The sequence below is a fragment of the Syngnathus acus genome, chromosome 20 (genome assembly GCF_901709675.1).
Source record: "Syngnathus acus chromosome 20, fSynAcu1.2, whole genome shotgun sequence".
Taxonomy (NCBI): Eukaryota; Metazoa; Chordata; class Actinopteri; order Syngnathiformes; family Syngnathidae; genus Syngnathus; species Syngnathus acus.
In genome coordinates, this window is record NC_051104.1 from 2,060,520 (window position 1) to 2,079,698 (window position 19,179).

General features: G+C 50.2%; 1 protein-coding gene across 5 annotated transcripts; it reads left to right on the forward strand.

Moving 5' to 3' along the window:
• Positions 1 to 202: 202 nt before the first annotated feature.
• asap1b (ArfGAP with SH3 domain, ankyrin repeat and PH domain 1b) lies at positions 203 to 19,152 on the forward strand. 5 transcript variants are annotated; one of them, XM_037279884.1, is made up of 29 exons: positions 203 to 940; positions 6,161 to 6,233; positions 6,715 to 6,860; positions 8,155 to 8,229; positions 8,621 to 8,670; positions 8,742 to 8,871; positions 9,319 to 9,404; positions 9,835 to 9,910; positions 9,997 to 10,083; positions 10,662 to 10,670; positions 10,955 to 11,055; positions 11,165 to 11,234; positions 11,901 to 11,988; positions 12,059 to 12,107; positions 12,732 to 12,898; positions 13,165 to 13,298; positions 13,570 to 13,661; positions 13,733 to 13,919; positions 14,027 to 14,112; positions 14,250 to 14,365; positions 14,445 to 14,512; positions 14,589 to 14,696; positions 14,772 to 15,000; positions 15,878 to 15,946; positions 16,769 to 16,847; positions 17,050 to 17,114; positions 17,183 to 17,706; positions 17,912 to 18,034; positions 18,148 to 19,152. In XM_037279884.1, exons 1-29 carry the CDS (start codon positions 815 to 817, stop codon positions 18,220 to 18,222), a joined length of 3,288 nt encoding a protein of 1,095 aa, XP_037135779.1. In that variant the 5' UTR covers positions 203 to 814; the 3' UTR covers positions 18,223 to 19,152. The 5 variants fall into 5 exon arrangements, with proteins under 5 accessions (XP_037135779.1, XP_037135777.1, XP_037135780.1 ...); XM_037279882.1 differs by lacking the exon at positions 15,878 to 15,946 and adding an exon at positions 16,289 to 16,459; XM_037279885.1 differs by lacking the exon at positions 15,878 to 15,946.
• Positions 19,153 to 19,179: the final 27 nt, after the last annotated feature.

Here is a 19,179-nt window from a genome sequence, read left to right on the forward strand (position 1 = left end):
AAGTTGACCTTGAATCATCTTGTGTATTTGTCCTTGTGTTTGGCCGAACATGACAGAACGACATTTCCAAACGAGACAAACGACAGCTCCAGTCCGCCTTGTCGTTTGCGTATACGTTTGCTTTGTAACGCGGGTTTTATTTTGAAACCAAGTAACAGGAAGCGGATCTTGGACGTCCGCTAGCTTAGCTGTCGCTCCCGCCTCCTCTTTCGCCTTTTTCACAGCAGCTTGGAGAGCGAGAGTGGCGGAGTCGGATGAATCTACGGCACGAAAACCTTTCTCATACCCTCCAAAAAGCACAAAAACGGCCGAGGAAGGCATCACCGAAGCCCGCGGCAGTTGGGAGATGACATCTGCGCACCATGAACTACGATAGAGAGGCGGTTTAGCGCGAACGGAGGGACGGTTGCTGGACAATCGATTTAGTAAACTGGATTCGTTTTGGAACATCTGTAGCGCAAAATGTGGACATCCGCTATCCTTCCTCCGAGGTCGACTTAGACGCGCGATTTAGACGTATGCACGCTTGCCATTCCGTCTCAAAATCCAGCTAATTCCCCCCCCTCCCGCTCACCCCCCGGGGAGCTGTGAAGTCATCCGAGAAGGAAAAACGGGCCGTAATCATCTCCGTAGCGACAAGGAAAATCCGCTTTCTCACTCCCTCCCTCACTCGGACTCGCCCTGCCCCCCCTCCACAACCCGCCTTTACATGCTGTATTCCCCCTGAAGTACTCTCTCTCCTCGACACCCCCTTGCCCCCTCCCCGACGCCCCCACCTTCGAGCCACCCAGTTGGCCATTATCCGCAGTCGAGGATGCCGGATCAGATCTCAGTATCCGAGTTTCTCTCGGAGACCACCGAGGATTACAATTCGCCTACCACGTCCAGCTTCACCACCCGGTTGCAGAGCTGCAGGAACACCGTCAACGTTCTGGAGGAGGTGAGGAGACCGCCAGTTGCATGATGAACGCAGGGGCGGGGATGGGGGGGGTTAGCTAAGGGCATCTATCTCCGTAGGTTATTTCAATGCATTTTCTTAACCGCATTGAAGCAGGCCTTTGATTTTTATGCTTGATTACATGAATGGCTCAAACTCGCTGGCTGTCTTTGAAGGTGAACTTGCGTGTCCTCTTGCTGCTTTTTTTGTTGTTGTCACATCAGAGTGAGGAACTCTCAGCGAAGAGAGGGCTTGGGCAACTGGAATGGAGGATGTGCGGCTTACGTAAGCGTGCAGCTTCAGTGCACATGGCTGCCAGCGCTCAGAGTAGTCTGTTCCGGAGTAAAAAACAAAAAAAAAGGTGCTCTATAAATTCAGCAAAAAAAACAATTGCTGATACAAGCACATGACATATTCTACTACTCCTCTCACCAATACTGTTTGATTTGTGCTATGAAGTCGAGTTATTAAGGCAAGCAATGCTGTTTGAAACATCACAGTCATCTTGACAAGTTGACCGATTCATAATTTCAGTCCGTACCAGTTTATTAGTGGTTATGGCGGTCTCAAGAGATCGGCCCTTTACATTTGCTAGCAATTAGCTAGCTAGCATCTACATCAGTTTGTTGACGCATCGCCTACGTACCAAAGAAAAAGCAAAATGTGCCACTCGCCTGACCGAAAACAACAACAACTGCAGCAGCAGCACATCTTGTCGATGCGGGGTCATCTTCCAACACTTCCTGACTGTGTAATCAGGTCAGGCAGGCCAGTAACCCCCTCAACACCCTCCTCGTATGTTTGCCACCTCAGGACCCCCGCCGTGGCATCCCGAATAAATGGAGCATCAAACATGAGAATTCCTCTCGCTCTCTCACGCACATGCACCTTGGCTTCGATGCCTAAAGGTGCCCTCGTTTCCAAATGCGAAACGCGCAGCGCCTCCAGCCTCCCAGGCGTTTGCCGCAGTCCCCGCATGGAATGTTTTCACCCTTACTCCGAAGAAATAAAGGTTCAACATAGATTTTCCCCGCAGAAGTCAAAGCTAACGCGGTCTGTGTTTTAAAGGGCAACGACACCCAAAAATCTTTCCCACTAGAATCCATTGTAGGCGCCGGTACTTATCCAGATGTACTCTGGGTAATATTATTTGAAAAATAAGAACTGAATGGAATAATTTCTTCCAAGTAAGGGCGGCGCCATGCTGGGTTAAATTATTTTCAGCTGCTGAATGAGCGGCGAGTGCGAGGAGCTTTGTTGGTCCCGCGTGTCAGTCGGCCTATCCGCCGTCTGTTGCAATGAGCCAAAAGCGGGCGTGGTGAATCCCCTCCCCGGCGCAAACGAAAACCATCTGTAGGCAAGGAGTCCTGCGGCCATGTGCTCCAGTAGCCAGCCGCCATGCAGTTTTTGTCTTCTTGCTTATGAGGATCACATGACCCGGAAGACCATTCAAGTGTGCACCATCCATGTTTTTTTTTTCCCTTCTTCTCGTTTTGTTGACAAAATAAATGATGCAAGGGTACGGCCTGAATATTTCAGGAACGTAACCCAAGGCGGAAAACTGACCACAGCCTGACTCATCGTTAATTTCATCCTCTTTTATTATTGATTAGTCACTGCAGGGTACCGCAGCCAGCTGTCGGATCAGGATAGGCCGATGTTATGCTAATATTCTATCTGGCTACTTTATGGAATGGATATATTTTATGGGACGTCAACCTAACTGAACATTGGGAACTCTTGTTCTTGCTCAGTGGCCTAGTGGTAGAGTGTCCGCCCTGAGACTGGAAGGTTGTGGGTTCAAACCCCGGCCGGGTCATACCAAAGATGATAAAAATGGGACCCATTGCCTCCCTGCTTGGCACTCAGCATTAAGGGTTGGAATTGGGGGGTTAGATCACCAACTGATTCCCGAGCGCGGCACCGCTGCTGCTCACTGCTCCCCTCTCCCCTAGGGGATGGATCAAAATCACATGGGGATGGGTTAAATGCAGAGGACAAATTTCACCACACCCAGATGTGTGTGTGACGATCATTGGGACTTTTTTTTTAAACTTTAATTTGTGGCATGGGCTTTCAAGATGGTCGACAGCTGTGGACGGGCCTTGACGTCGACACACCAAGTTAATCGCGGTAGCGTAGAGTACGTTGAAGGACAAGACGAGACAAGCGCAAATGCGTTTGTGTTTGCTTTTTTTCCGAGTGCTGCGTCGGAGCGCTCCACAGGCGAGTCTTGACCCACTTTTGCTTTTTATCCCCGCGTACAAAGCAAAGCCTCGCAGCTGATGGCGTGCTGACAGGAAGGGGCCCAATGCAAAATGGTGCTGTTTTTTTTTTTTTTTTTTTCCCCATGCATTTACACGGATGCGCGTTGATGTAACGGCTCTACTTTTAGTAGCAGGCAACAAGGGAAGCATTTCTGTTACATTGTTCCGTGGGCCGCATCGGGAATAATGTTGACTTTTCACAGTCTTCCCATTTAACCGTGACTGGGCTTGACCCTTTTAGTTTTTTTTTTTACATAACAGCCTTTTCAATGGGAGCTGCGACTGAAAAGGATGCAACGCTGAAAGGGGTGTTTTGTTCCGAGCCATCGTGTCTTTAGTGGCCCTGGAAGATGGTTACACAAAACAAAAAACGTTGCGCAAAACATCCTGGTTTGGAAAAGTTGCAAGTTTTTGACCAAGCGAGTCCGTCACGCAAAATGTTTTATTCATTAAGTTTAGTATTAATAGTTTGTCTTCTTTTCAGAAACGTACAGCATCAGTTGTAGGCCTTCAATTATCTAAGTGCGTAAATTGTGTGTTGTGGCCACGTGCAAATACGGCCAAAGCGATTTTTGGCCCTCGGCACGGTTGTCATGTGTTGTCACGTGTGGCCGTGTCCCATTCATCCCAACAATGCAGGCACAGTTCTCCGCTACACTACCAACTCGTACGAGGCAACCGTGCAGAAGGGATCGCTACAAACATTTGAAAAAATAAAATGTATTCATGATACGCAGGCTAACATGTTAGCTTAATTCCCCACTAGATAGCTATGATGCTCATGGCTCAGATTCCGATTCTACCTATCTCCCAGCTACCAATGTATCTTTAGCTACAGTAGCTAGCTAGCTAGCTATGATGCTCCTCAAGGCCTTGTTCTAATTTTTCCACTTGTTTGCGAATTGCTAATATTAGCTTAGCTTCTATTTATGCAGCTTTACTCATAGATATAAACATAAGTCGATAGGACAAACACCCCTTTTTATCTGCGTACCTGTTGAGATGCTAAGCTAGGTGGGGCAATCTATCGCTCGGTAACATCCGCGGTGAAACTATGGCGCTGGTAATATTTACTTTATTGAATATAGCTCATTCATAGAATAAAAAAAAAGACAATGAATGGAATAGTTTTCCCTTGAGACTGAGTGGAACATTCCCGTTCTTTTTTTATTCTGACATGCAAATGTTTTGACTTCACATTTGTTTATCTAACGACTCAAACAAATGACTTGACTGAGCCCGTCTTTTCATTTTGCTCCATCAATTCCCGACTGTTGCTTGCAAATGTAAAGCGGCTGCCATCTTGTCTTCATCTTCCTCGTCGCCCTCCCTGACAATATGAGCGGCGCTAATGCTAACGCGGGCCTCAACCTGCAGGTCCAGCAGAAAGGCGCCGTCCGCTCTGACGGCCGACTGTCCTGTTGCGGCTCGGGGGTTAAACAAAACTTCCGTTTCTCTTCCCCTACCAGTTGCTGAAGGCGCTTCGCCTCAGCCCAAACGCTTGTGTACATTGGAAATGAAGCTTTTTTTCTACAGGGAAGGGATTCTGAGTTTTTTGTACAGAAAGACAAAAAATGGACTTAGATGATTCGTGTTGACTGAATAAAACACGTGCTGTTTTGAGGTGGGCAGCAGTGAAAGAATGCGAGTTTGGTTTTGTTCCGTCTGCCGTCATTCCTCCCACCGTTTCTCCCGCCGTAACGGAACAATCCAACAGCTGTATTGACATGAATAATGACTTCCCGACGGGCAACAAACAAAAAGGCAATTCGGTTTGCTACGCTGCGCCTCGCGTGGGTGTGATGGGGGAAACACAGCTCGGTAAAAAGATGCGCTGCGAGGACGCCGCCAGCCGAGCTCCGGCTTTTGGAAGATGGAAGTTTGTTAACAAAAATGATCAGTTCAAATGCACCAAAGATGTTTTCACCCCTTGTGAGTGTTTGTATCATCTGACCTCAGCAGCTTTTTGGAAGCGCCGGATCCTCTTATTTTCCCCATTCCACACACTCTGTGTCAGAGTGAGAGAAAGGGATGTGCATTTGCTTCCTGCCAATGAAAACGCTTCCCCACCCTTCCTGCTTGAGTCATGCTGCCTTACACACAGACTCCAGCCACTTAACCACCGCTTTGCGGAATCCATGACTTCACTCTCAACGAATGCGTTGGATTCTGAAAATCAATTTCCAAGTGGTACAAGTTCCCGTGGTTAAAATGTGTTAAAGTCCTCAAATCATTTCCTGATTTGTCCCCAAATTGTCACAAACAGCCTCATCTTGTTTTTAGCAGAAGCAGATGTCATTGACTCTCAAAGTATCGGCCAAGCGAGATGTTTTTTTGGTTCTGGCTTTCGGGGGAAGTCCTTTCTTCTCTGTGCCCTTTCCTGTTTTCCCACTACTGCGTGGCTATAATTAGAATATTAGCGCTTCTCTCAGAACTTGCTCAATGACTAAAACAGTCGTGGTCCCGACGACAAAAAACAAAAACAGAGCCTGGCATCTTTCCGCAAACTCCACGACAAAGAATTTTGAGCCCGATTGTGAGGTGACCACGTCTCGTCTCCTTACCAGATGAAGGAATTTTTATAAAAAGCGCTAGATAGACACGACATGGTGCAGAAGTGCATTGATGTAGCCCATGAAGGCATTTCAAATATTTGAAGCAGCTCTTGGTGTGTTGCAACATGGCTGCAAGCTACAATCATAAACACGTGGGTCACGTCTTTGAATCGGGGAAGCTCTGCTGCTTCCAGTTTGACGACAAATAATCTCTGCGTGGTAATGAAATTGTTGACCGTCCCAGGGGATCAAAAGTGTGCTTGCTGCAGAAGATAAATTTGTCGCAGGTCAAATGATATCAGAGTCTCTTCATTGTGGTGGCCTTAATGTGAATGCCTGGAATGTGGCAACCCTGACAATTATTTGCCGCAAAACTAACAATTTGTCTTCCTTTTCCTCAGGCGCTGGACCAGGACCGAACCTCCCTGCAGAAGGTGAAGAAATCCGTCAAGGCCATCTACAATTCAGGACAAGGTGAGACCAAATTGTCTGTAAATGGTCAGTTTCAGATGTCGTACATTCAGGTCACATCGAGTCGTTTGAGTCGTGATGTTTGCTCACATCCTCTTTTCAGTTTCACATCAAGCTTCAGACCAGAGGGAAACAAAAACTAATCTGTTTATTACCTATCCAGAGAGGAAGAAATCAAAAATACGCTCATTTGTTTTCAATGTGTTAGCTTTTTTTTGCTAACATCGATTAGGTTAGAACTTATGCTAAGTTAGCATAGCATGCATTGATAGAGAAGCTAACCAACGCTGTTGCTAGCAGCCATAAAATGTCTCCTTAACCAAGTGGGAGCAAAACAGAAACAGCTACATGTGTTTATCGGTTATCCGGAAAGACCAAAGACAAACGCCGACAAAAGCAGACGTCTCTGCTAGCCACGCTAATGCTAATCCGCAGATGCCAGGAACAGGAAGGCTGACTGTTGTTTCCCCTCTCTGTTCAACAGATCATGTCCAAAATGAGGAAAACTATGCCCAAGCTCTGGACAAATTCGGCGGCAACTTCATCAGCCGGGACAACCCTGACCTGGGCACAGCCTTCGTCAAGTTCTCCTCGCTCACCAAGGAGCTCTCGGCCCTCCTGAAGAACCTGGTGAGTCAGAGATGCGTGTTTATTTTTGCCCACCACGGTTAAAACGATGGGAGAGATTATTTCGGTAGTCACTCGCGTAATTGGTTTTCCGCGTGTGGATTAGGATTAAGTGAGCTTCTGGTTTTGCTTTGTGGCGGGGAAGGTCAGAACTTGAACAAGGTATTTAAAAAGTGACACTTTTAGGCATCAAACCCGGAAGCCCAACGACATGTCCTTCCTCCGGGGTGCCGAGGGCCTTTATCTGCGCCGCTGTGGACGTTGCCGTTGAGTAATGCGTCCTGTTTAGATCCCCATCGCCCTTCAGTTTCCACTTCCCTGTTTCCTGTCTCGTAAATCCATCCGCGGCAGCACGGCCGGCGCGTCGCCAGGAAGATTGACCTCTTCCCGTGCTTCCGTCCATGTCTTCCTTTTAGTCTTTCCCACATCTGACCTTTTTTTTTCTCCATTCATCGCGTGCACGGCGACAACTCGACAACTGCCCCCCGAAGGCTCCCGGCGGGGACGCGCCAGAGCAGCAAATGACTTATTGACGACTGATGGATGGCCCGGTTGTTGCGCAAGCTTCCACATAAGGAATTTATAGAGCGGCCGTATCTTCGGTGGACATTTTTAGTGTTGATTCCCTTTTGCCGGAAGGCAGACAGTTATAGATTTTTTTTCGGCTCTTAAGAAGCACATTAGTGGCCATTAAGTGTTGTTTACAACCGTGATTGCTGCTCGACGTTTGCGCGCGCTGTAAATGACCTCGCCGAGCCTAATGGTTAGAGAGAGACGCCGAGCGGCGCTAGTCTTTTGCCGGCTCACCCGCGTCTGGTGTCTATTTATCCGTTTGTTTGTTTTTCACCCGAGTTCTAACTCACCGCAGCGGCTTCATTCGCAATGAGCCGCGGTGGCACCCGAGTACATTCTGCACCCTTTGGATGACACCTAAGAAAATATGGACACAAGTGTTAGGTAGAGTTGCGCAATCTGTATTCATACCTCATACTCGTTTCCATGACGACAACACCCGATTGCACTTTACCAGTCTTTGTGCAGTTTGCCAGACGGTAGGCCCGTTTGGTGCTTCTTCCAATCGTTTTATTGATGCTCCCAGTTGAGGTTTCCCGTAAAACCAACGTTCTGGCAGCTGACATGGCACTTCCTGTTAGCGCTCTTGTTTGAAAGCAATTCGCAGCACCACTTAGCTAACTTAACGATCGCCGCACGCAAAAATACTCCGAACAAAAACAGACCGGCGATTCTACATCAGAGCCAGCGTAACCTTCGTGTGTTTTTTTTTTTTCCTCCTCAGCTCCAGAGCCTGAGTCACAATGTCATCTTCACCCTGGACTCGCTGCTCAAGGGAGACTTGAAGGGCGTCAAAGGGGTAAGGTGTCTCTCACTTTTCTCTCTGGCACGACTAAGCGGCAGCCGGGCGAATGTGAGAGCACGCCGCGTCAGCACATCCCACCGTTTGCCCCTTGACTTATGTGCATGTGCACGCTGGGTGGTGGGGGGGCAGTGTGAACAGACCACAGGGGGGAGGAGGGGGAGTCAAAGTCGCTATTTGAATGACTTGCCTGTAAATCTCTGGCTCTAGTAAATATTGCCTCCGTGCTGTGGTGGAGGAACCTGGGTCATGAACTTCATCACTGACGATGATGATGGCAGCCGTGCCGCTGGTGGCAGTCCAAAAGTCTGCAACCAGCTCCCTGTCCTCACCGTGACCCCATGGCAGTGCGCTGACACTCGCTCTGTCCTCTGTTGTGTCTGTGCAGGACATAAAGAAGCCCTTTGACAAGGCCTGGAAGGACTACGAGGCCAAGTTGTGAGTCTGCTGCTTTTGCACACGCCCAGCCGCCTCAGTCCAAGTCAGCCGTGTTTTGTTTTGCGGTGCAGCACCAAAATCGAGAAGGAGAAACGGGAGCACGCCAAGCAGCACGGCATGATCCGCACTGAGATCACCGGGGCCGAAATCGCTGAGGAGATGGAAAAGGAGCGTCGGCTCTTCCAGCTGCAGATGTGCGAGGTTGGTTAGGTGGGGGGAGAAAAGGAAAAAAAAAAAAAAAAGCAGAAGCCTTTTCTGACTCCGATGACATCGCTCTGTTTCTTGTCAACTGTGGGAACCCGAAGAAGAAGCGAAAGCTTCTCTGAGTGCTGGGCGGCAACACCCACGCCTGGCTCACTTGAGATTTTCCGACTGCAATTACATAACGCACAAGTAGCTGCTGCGCCGGCGCCACAGTGTGAAATATTCACCGCAGAAAAGAAATGCAGTGCCACATCTCCCGGCCCACATGTTTCTCAACTGTGGACGCTACAAAAGTGCAAGATGATGAAGCAGAAAGGACCACGTGACGTGTTATTGACGACGCGTGCCGAACACTCTCAGTCTCGCCACATCCGCAAGATACTTGGACGTTTGAAATTCGTTGGATGCGGAGGGAAAATGAGTGTTTGTGCATTTGTGTTGCAGTACCTGATTAAAGTGAACGAGATCAAGACCAAGAAAGGCGTGGACCTCCTCCAAAACCTCATCAAGTATTACCATGCACAGTGCAAGTAAGCAAGCCCCGCCCCCTGGCTTTCATGCCAACGCTGAGCTGGAATCGGATCTGTTGCGACAACCCGTGATGTTACCATCGTACAATTATTTTTTTGAATTTTTGCAGTATTATAAATATTTTACATATAACATGAGGATAAGCGACATTGGCTTTATTTCAAGGTATCGAGTATGTTGAAAGGTGATGATACCAGCCAGAGATACTTATGGTCCAAAATGCCCAAAATCCCCAATAATGAAACAAAATTATAATCGGAGGGAAAAAAAACACTCTTTGCTCAAGCATTTTGATCTTCCACGGGCCAAAACCAAACCTTCGTAGCTTCGTTCTCGCTGACCGCCACCTGTGATGAAAATACAACTCTGCAAATAATCCAGCTGTTCACAAAACCTCAAATGTAAACGCAAGCGGGACGTCTGTCGCAGTTTCTTCCAGGACGGCTTGAAGACGGCTGACAAGCTGAAGCAGTACATCGAGAAGCTGGCGGCCGACCTCTACAACGTAAATCGTCTCTCTTTGCTTTTTCTCGCGCTCGCAAGCTACATGTTCCCGCTTTGTTAAAAGCACGCTTCCAATTGCTGCGCTAGATCAAACAAACCCAGGATGAGGAGAAGAAGCAGCTGACCGCCCTGCGCGATCTCATCAAGTCCTCCCTCCAGCTGGACCAGAAGGAGGTAACACACGCACACATTTACAAGCCATTTTCGCAGGCCCGAGACAAAGACCCGATTCATTTAATTGCATTAGCATAGCGCAGCAGTTGGCCTAGGTCAAGTCAGTAGCTTATTGTAGCTTGTTTTGAAGGCAGCTTTTTTAATTCTTTTTTTTTTTTTTACCGTGCACGAGCAAGTCTGAATTTTGTGTTGCTCGCCTCAATGTAGAAGCGGAGGCAGCGGCGTTGCGCTACTTGGCTGCAGCGTCAGTCGTCCTTCAAATTAGCCTGTCTAAGACTTGTTAGCATAGGCTAGCATACTTTTATTAGTCAAAATGGTGATGTTAGCTTGAACATTTTTCTGTTTCAATCTCGTAGTATTTCCCTTCTTGTGCATGTCACACCACCAACTGGAATCGCCACCACTCACACCGTCGCGTCTCTCGGCAATCAGAACCAAACACACACACACACACTGTGGGCTATTTTTGAGCCCTGTGTGACACAGCACCTGAGCGGGATCTTTCACACCTATCCTGTCTGCCCCCCCCTTGCCCCCCCCCCCCCTTCACTGCCTTCTTCTGCTTGTCTGGAATCAAGTCTAGAAGAGTAAGTGTTGCTGCTGCCGCTGCTGCATGGAGAGCATGCTGCCATTTTGTCTGTGCCGCCCGATTTTCAGGAGTGCGGCGCACTGCACTCAGCATGCTAACGGGGGCGCGGGAACGCTGAGAGTGACACGAAATAAAGAAAAAAAACTGAATGCCAAGTGTCAATGCCAACGTTTCATGTCATCGTTTCGCATCTTAGTGAGCAAGGGGATGTTTTGCTGCATGTTTGTGCGTGGCATGACGGCGCCGGGGCGACTTTCATTTTGCCATTTGTGCGCCTTTCAGGACTCGCAGAGTAAACAAGGTGGCTACAGCATGCACCAGCTGCAGGGTAACAAGGAGTTTGGCAGTGAGAAGAAAGGCTACCTGCTCAAGAAGAGCGACGGGTAAGTGCAATTCAAGTCCTGCAAAGCAAAAAAAAAAAAAGTGAATGTTTGTTGCTGTGCTGCGGGAGTATACTCAAAACTGCCTTTGTCTCTTTTGCGCCCCTCGCAGGTTGAGGAAGGTGTGGCAGCGCAGGCAGTGCTCGGTGAAGGGCGGCATCCTCACCATCTCTCATGCCACAGTGAGCACAGACACACGCACACAGGATCTCCCCACCCCCCTTCCTCTCCTCACGCGTGAGCGTGCAATCTGCTGGAATTGACATAGAGTGGTCACCATGGCAACTCCATGCCCCCCCCCCCTCCTCCCTCCGCCTGCTGTTCCAGGGTGACTCATCTGTGGAAGTGCGTGCGTGCGCACTGTGGCGGCTGCGGTCCGCGCTTGTGTCGCAGTGGCCGATTTGGGGAAAGGGTGGCTTTTTCTTGACAAAGGAACGTGAAAATCTGCACGACGACCCGGGCGGACTAACCGGCTGAGGTCGCGTTCAAGGCGATGACATCATCGCTGCGTGCTAAAAGTAGCTCGCTACATGAAGTCGGCAGCGATGTGAACTGACATTTTTTTTTTTCTTCTTCATCTCTCGCACGCTCCAGTTCACTTATTCAAGCGTGTCTTTGGGCTGAAATACAAAAGCCACTCACTTCACTTTTCGTGAAAGGAGAACTATGCAGTTTCAAAGCAGTTGCCAGGTGTCCCAATAACATGTCCAGATCTCGCGAACGTCAACATTGCAATTACGACAATAGTCAAAAAGAATAAAAATCCCCTTGAATGAAGAGTAGCCATTAGCCCAAAAATATTGAGATGTCATTTGAAAATAAAACTGAGAGCTTGCTTCCCTTTGCAGTCCAACAGGCAGCCGGTGAAGCTCAACCTCCTCACCTGCCAGGTCAAACCCAGCGGCGAGGATAGGAAATGTTTTGATCTCATTTCTCGTAAGTGTGCGCCGATGTGCAAGGCGCCGCCACGCCCGCTCCCGCTGACTTTTGACGTGTCCCGCTGCAGATAACCGCACGTATCACTTCCAAGCTGAGGATGAGCAGGAGTTTGTCATGTGAGTATCTCCGCTGACTCGGTGGCGAGAGTTCCCGTTCAGCAAAGCGTGTCAAAATCCGATGACGAGGGCTACTTCAACTCGTGACCCTCCATAGTCCCCCCACCCACCCACCGCCGTCACGCGGTTTATCGTCTGCGAGGTCTTCCGCAGCGCCTTTGATAAAATATTCAGTGTTCCCTCGCAGCCGCCAGCCCTCCCCGTCCCGCAATTAGCGGTGCCTTGTTATTTTTTTTTTTTGCATGCAAACACATCTCACGCATGCTTGTGTGTGTGTGTGTTTGCGTGCGAGCAGATTGTGCCGTGTCGGGAACCTCGGGACGCCATGTTTGAAAGGCAGACGCGGTGTTTCCCATCTGTGCTGTAGGAGAGCCCCAGTGTGCCGCTTGTTTGTATGAGCGCAATTATTCAGGCTGCGTGCAGATTTAGCCTTAATGTCGAGACTGGCCACACGATTAGGTACGCCTGCATCAAAAATGTGACGTGGGCACTCGAATTGAACCCAGTAATTACACGAGACGCAAACGGTCGCTCTGACCAATTTCCGACCTTCTGTTTTGACATGAACCAAAGTCGACGTGGTGTCAATGAGTTGCCGTGTGACTAATCGAGCGCCTTGCGCAGCTGGATCTCGGTGCTGACCAACAGCAAGGAGGAGGCCCTGAACATGGCCTTCCGCGGCGAGCAGAGCAGCGGCGGTGAGGACGGCCTGGAGGACCTCACCAAAGCCATCATCGATGACGTGCTGCGCATGCCGGGCAACGAGCTGTGCTGTGACTGTGGAGCCGCAGGTGCGTCCAAAAAAAACCTGAAAACAAGCCCTTAGGCTTTTTTACCTCCTCGCGGTTACATCACGCTGTTACGCAAGTCACCCAAGAGAGGCCGAGCGCGCATGTGACCTGGCATTGTTTTCATTTTCATGATAATCCCTCGCTGCCGTTAGAACGGGAGGCAGCCAAGTGATCCGACTTTGATCGGTCATGCCGCCGCTCAGCATGCGCAACATGTGACCACACAATCAAAAGGCCATTTGTGTTGACGCGTGTCTGGCCGGCAGATCCCAAATGGCTGTCCACCAACCTGGGCATCCTGACGTGCATCGAGTGCTCCGGTATCCACCGAGAGATGGGCGTGCACATCTCCCGCATCCAGTCCATGGAGCTTGACAAGCTGGGCACCTCCGAACTCTTGGTAGGCCCCGCAAATCCGATGTGGAAGATAGAAAGGAAACAAAGTCCAACTCGATTTATTTGGAAATGTACATTTTAAATTTCCTTCATGTTTCCTTTTTTTTTTCCTTTCAATTGATAAGTGAATACAAATAAAAATGAATTCTGGCTCCCTGCCAAAATGCAACAGGCTCGCAATAATTTTAACATTTTGTGGCCTCATAAATGCCAACGAACACATTTGTGTTTTTGTTCTATAGCAACTAAATGTGAACTCGTTTTCCGTTTTTCAGCTGGCCAAGAACGTCGGGAACAGTAGTTTCAACGAGATCATGGAGGGCAACCTGCCGTCCCCTTCGCCCAAGCCTGGCCCCTCTAGCGACATGTGAGTACACACGACGCCTAGAAGACAACGCCGCCGCGCTGGTCCGCTAACCCTCTTGTCGTTTCCGCCAGGACGGTGAGGAAGGAGTTCATCACCGCCAAGTACGTGGACCGCAAGTTTGCCCGCAAGACGTGCTCGTCGGCGGCGGCCAAGATGGTGGAGCTCTACGAGGCGGTGCGCACCCGCGACCTCCTGGCCCTCGTCCAGGTCTACGCCGAGGGCGTGGAGCTCATGGAGCCCCTGCCTGAGGCCGCCCCGGTCAGTTGTCGCCAGAGTCGGATTTCTGAAACGCCATCAAGTCTTTAATCATCTTATTAAAAGGAGATCCGGAGAGTGACTGCTGCTGTGTTTGTCGCCCCCTGCAGGAAGCCGGAGAAACGGCGCTGCACTACTCGGTCCGGACGGCCGACCAGACCTCGCTGCACCTGGTGGACTTCCTGGTGCAGAACAGGTACCTTCACGTGGACACGGCACCCAAGAAAGCCATTGGCAAGCTGTGTGGAAGATGGGATTGGGTTCCCTGAAGACTGAGACTTAATGAGTCTAAAAACCCCAAGTGGACTCTCTGAGTATGTTGTTGTGTTGCAGCGGTAATGTGGACAAGCAGACGGAGCGCGGCAACACGGCCCTCCATTACTGCTGCATGTACGAGAAGCCCGAGTGCCTCAAGCTGCTGCTCAGGGGCAAACCGGCCACTGACATCAGTGAGTCTGCACCAACACAGGCGTATCACAACACAAATCCTGGCATAATTAACCATCTGGACCCCCTCCCACCCCCCAGCCAATCAGAACGGGGAGACGGCACTGGACGTTGCCAGGCGACTGAGGAACATGCCATGCGAGGAGGCGGTGAGGCTTTGCGCATCATTTCCTTGGCGGAGGTCCGGCCGCCACTGAACGCGGTTGTTCCGTCCGTTTTTGTCAGCTGGTGCAGGCGGCCGAGGGCAAGTTCAACCCTCACATCCACGTGGAGTACGAGTGGAGCCTCCGGCTGGAGGAGATGGACGAGAGCGACGACGACCTGGACGACAAGGTGGGCGCCGGCGCCCCGCCACACGCCCCGCCCCCACCGGGCATCCTTGACGCCGCCTCGCATGTCCTCCCGCAGCCCAGTCCCATTAAGAAGGACCGCTCGCCGCGACCGCAGAGCTTCTGCCACTCGTCCAGCCTGTCGCCGCACGACAAGCTCTCGCTGCCGGGCTTCATCAGCCAGCGTGACAAGCAGCAGCGGCTGTCCTACAGCGCTTTCACCAACCAGATGTACAGCGCCTCCACCGACCTCACTTCCTCGCCCATTGCTGACGGCCCGCCGCTGCCACCCAGGAACCAGGGCAAAGGTTCGCACAGCCGCCGCTGCAGCTCTTGTTCCTTTCAGTCATTCGTGCCTTTTCTTTTTTCTTTTTTTAACTTTCACTTGTTTCTCATCGGACTCAAGTTGGCCGAATGTTGTGGTTATCGCGCTGGACCTTGTCTGCCCGATGATTTTGTTTTCTTTACAAAGAATGACGTTCAAAATAAGCCAAAGCAGATGTCACTGCACAAAGGAATTATTTCGAGGGCATGCTTGGAAGAAATGATGGTCCAAAGCCCTTTAAAGGGCAAAAACTCAGACTTGGAAAAATCACAAAAAAAGACTAAATAGGTTAAAAAATGTTTCAAGAGTAATCTCAGAAAAAACAAAATAATGTCCTCAAGCAAATTTATTTAATGGGGAAATCAGCATTTCTTTAGGTTACTAATATTTTTAAAATTCACAGTGACCGTAATTAATTGTAATAATGTAATGTTTTTTTAAATTACCTTGGAAAAATTCTGTCGTGCTAAAGTATTTTTTTCAGTTGTCTAATAAACAAAAATAATCCATTCCAGGTCACTCATGCTAAAATTCTTGAAAAGCACTCCAATTTCATGTTTTTGTTTTAATAGCGGAGCTTGAATTTGTTATTTTCAAGAATTTCACCGCCTGCCAATTCAGCCACCTTCAAGTCAATTGGGCCTGTTTTTTCTTGTTTTGTTTTTTAATTTCTTAATTTGTTCCATTCATCTGAAATAGAAACAAGCGTTGCCGTTTGTTTGGCGTGTCAAATAAGTCTCGGCTTTATTTTATTTTGTGGAGGAGCAGCTCCTTTCTCTGGTTGCTCTCCCACGCGCCTCCTCATCTCGCTCTCTTTTTTTCTTTGTCTTCTTTTCCCCCCTCCTTTTTGATTCTTTCAGCTCCACACTTGGCATTCCTTGGCTCTCATTCGCACTACGCCACACTGGCCGGCACTCGACCATACATCCGTGAATATCCTCATTTGACTTTGACCCGCTCGCCTTTCAGCCTCACCCCAGCCCGCCGTTTGCGGCTCACGGAACGAACCAGGCGACCCGATCGGCGCGTTCTCCCTGAGCTGTAAACGCCGGGCGCGGCCGGGCGCGTTCGCTGGCTGAGCTATCCGTTAGCCGCTTTCATCCCACTTGAGCACAAAAAAAGGTCCAAGTGATTGGACCGCGCAAATCTCTTTCCAGATTTCTCTGCTCCTCCTCTTCCTCACGATCTTCATCTCCTCCTTGAACTTGTCAAGTTTGGGCGGCGCCAGTTGTGCCGGTGCTGACGTGTTGTGTGTATTATCGCTTCTCCAGCTGCCGCCGTTGCCGCCGCCTCGTCTGCGCTGACGGCGGGAGGCAGCGCCACGCTGTCCAAGAAGAGACCGCCGCCCCCGCCGCCCGGCCATAAACGCACGCTGTCCGACCCGCCCGGCCCGCTCTGTCACACCAGAGGGGGTCCGTCCGGGGGGGAGCCGCAAGCCCACGGTATCCAATCGGAGCACACCTTGTTTGACATTGCGCGGGACGGCGTTCCCTCTTGAAATGAACAAAAAAGAACAAAGCCATCGTCCCCTCGACGAAGCAAATAATTGGAATTCCAAAGTAAAAAGCAAATGTTTGGAAATGGGGCGCATGGAAAGCTCAGCCAGATGACCCAACCACCCACCCACCCTCACCCCACCATCCGATCTCATGGTTCCGTTTTGTCATCGCGGCATGGCGAGCGCCTTGATGTGTGTTTTGACGTGCGTAACGTGTGTCGTGTGTTTGTGGCCCCGCTTGGCACGGCTGTAGGAAGCGACTCCACGCCACCTCCCGTCAACAAGATGTCGCCAGTCTCCAACAAATTTGAAGGCATTCCTCAGCAGCAGAGGTAAGACCTTGGCACTCCCGACGCAGTCAAGTCAGTGTCGGGCCTTTACGTTTCCAGGTCAAGCTTAAAACTCAGTTATGGTTTCAAATTCAGGTTTCCAGTCAGGCCTTCAAGTTGAGTGGTTACGTTTCAAATTACCTAATGAACTGTCCAATTAGGGTTACTGAAACGTTGAGTGTCCTTTTTTCCTAACACCTTACAGTACGACTTCAAGCAACACAAAGTCCACACTTGGTCCAAGGGTTCTTCCTAAACTACCTCAGAAAGGTGCGCTTCATTATCATCATGCTCATCATTGCCAGTATCAGTATTATTGAACATGCATATGTGTGCAGTGGCGTTGCGTAAGATCGACACCATCCACCACCCCTCCGTGGACAAAGCCGGCCTCCCCCCTGAGGTCTTCCAGAAGTCTCCGCCGGGGACGGACGCCCTGCAGAAAGCGCCGGCCCCGGAGCGGCCGCAGCCTGCCGACCCGCCGCCCAAGCCGCAGCCGTCCGAGCTGCCGCCCAAGCCCGGGGAACTCCCGCCCAAGCCGCAGCTCTCCGACCTGCCACCCAAGCCGCAGCTGGGCGACCTGCCGCCCAAACCGCAGCTCAAGGACCTGCCGCCCAAGCCCCACCTGGCCGACGGGCCGCCCAGAGTGGGGGCGGCTGAGGCGGCCCCGCGCCCGCCGGGGGAAGCGCCGGCCAGGCCCCAGACGCAGCCGCCCCCGCCGCCGCAACCCCAACCGCCGGAGTCACCGTCGCCCGATCGGCCGGCCCCACCCCCGCCGCCTCAGCAGAGCGCCGATGATGCCGACGGAAGCCCACCTGGGAACGCGGAGACCCCCGTGCCCCTCCCCAGGAAGATAAACACGGTACACATGACATCATTCAATCATTGCTTCACCTTTTCCACATTTGTTTTGGGTCACAGACTCAGTAGAACTTTGTTCACATCGTTTATATCTCAATAATAAAATAATTTCATTTAATACAAAATTGAATAAAATGCAATGTGTGGAAATGGAACAAGCTCGGCATTGTTTTAAGTGCGTCCTCCTATGTGTGTTTGCGTTCCAGGGGAAAAGCAAGGCGCGACGCGTGAAGACCATCTACGACTGCCAAGCCGACAATGACGACGAGCTGACGTTCGTGGAGGGCGAGATCATCGTGGTGACTGGCGAGGAGGACCAGGAGTGGTGGGTGAGTCCACCGACTGCCGACAAGCGCTCGAGATTTCAACTTTTGCTGTTTTGCCAATGACGATTCGGGTCCTGTCCGGGCGAGCGGCTGACCCGAGCATTTTGCACTTGCAGATCGGCCACGTCGAGGGCGAGCCGGAGCGCAAGGGCGTCTTCCCCATGTCCTTTGTGCACATCCTCAGCGACTGACCCACGGCAAGACCACCCGACCCAACCAAGCCTTTGCACTACCACAAAAAGAAGCTAAAGTCAAAAAGACGGCAGAGCCTCGTCCATGCTGTACAAAGAATGTGCGTAACCCCCTCAAACCGCCTAGCCCCCTACGGTGTTTTCTCCAATACCCCCCCGCCAATATTATAAAGCAGCTCCCGCCAGCACTTAGCTATCTGTAGACGCTGTGTATATACGTTTGTAAATAGATCAATCCATGTGTGCGCTGTACATACATGTTTTACTGTACAAACAAAAAACATGCTATGGCACATTTGATCCCAACTGGCCCACATAGACCCCCATCCCCCCCCCCAAGGCTTGCTTTGTGTGTACCAGTGTTGTTTTGCAGTTGACAAAGCGTATTGCTGCCGCAACACCAAAAACAAAAGATCACTATCGCCTAATGTGATCACGTTCAGTTTTACAAACTTAGCATGAAATAAGCATCATATGATGAATTTTAAGTTCGAAAGTAATAAGTTGAGTTTCAGGTTCTAAACTGATTCTGTTGGCTTGTTTTTCTGGAATGGCAGTGGTAGGCTAGCTGCCGCTGCCTGTGTTGGACTCCCTCAGCCTCGTGCTTCACCAGAATGCTCCAAGATCCACTAGACACAAAAAGCACCCCAGAACCACTCTTATCATTAAGCAGTATTTAATGGGAAAAAAAAAAAAAAAAAAAAAAAAAAGACATGTCAGCAATCAAGTGTTGAGTCACTCCCCCACCCACCTTAAGTTGTGTTGACGGTGTCGTAAGCGAAAAAAAGTTTTTTGGTTGGGTGCTCAAACGTGAAAAAGTCAAGAGTTGAGTCTGTCTCCTGCTCCTCGCTCACGTGCACTTTGTCCCGTTGTTCAGGGAACAAACAAAAAAAAAAGTTGTATCATTAAAGTGCTGTATTTCAAATGTCACGCTTTTTTCCATTTCTGCACCCTAAA

Coding starts and splice junctions, on each gene's coding strand:
- asap1b (XM_037279882.1), top strand. CDS start 815: ATGCCGGATCAGATCTCAGTATCCGAGTTTCTCTCGGAGACCACCGAG. Junction 12,899..13,164: donor CTGTGACTGTGGAGCCGCAG/GTGCGTCCAAAA, acceptor TCTGGCCGGCAG/ATCCCAAATGGCTGTCCACC. Junction 17,707..17,911: donor TCCCCAGGAAGATAAACACG/GTACACATGACA, acceptor TTTGCGTTCCAG/GGGAAAAGCAAGGCGCGACG.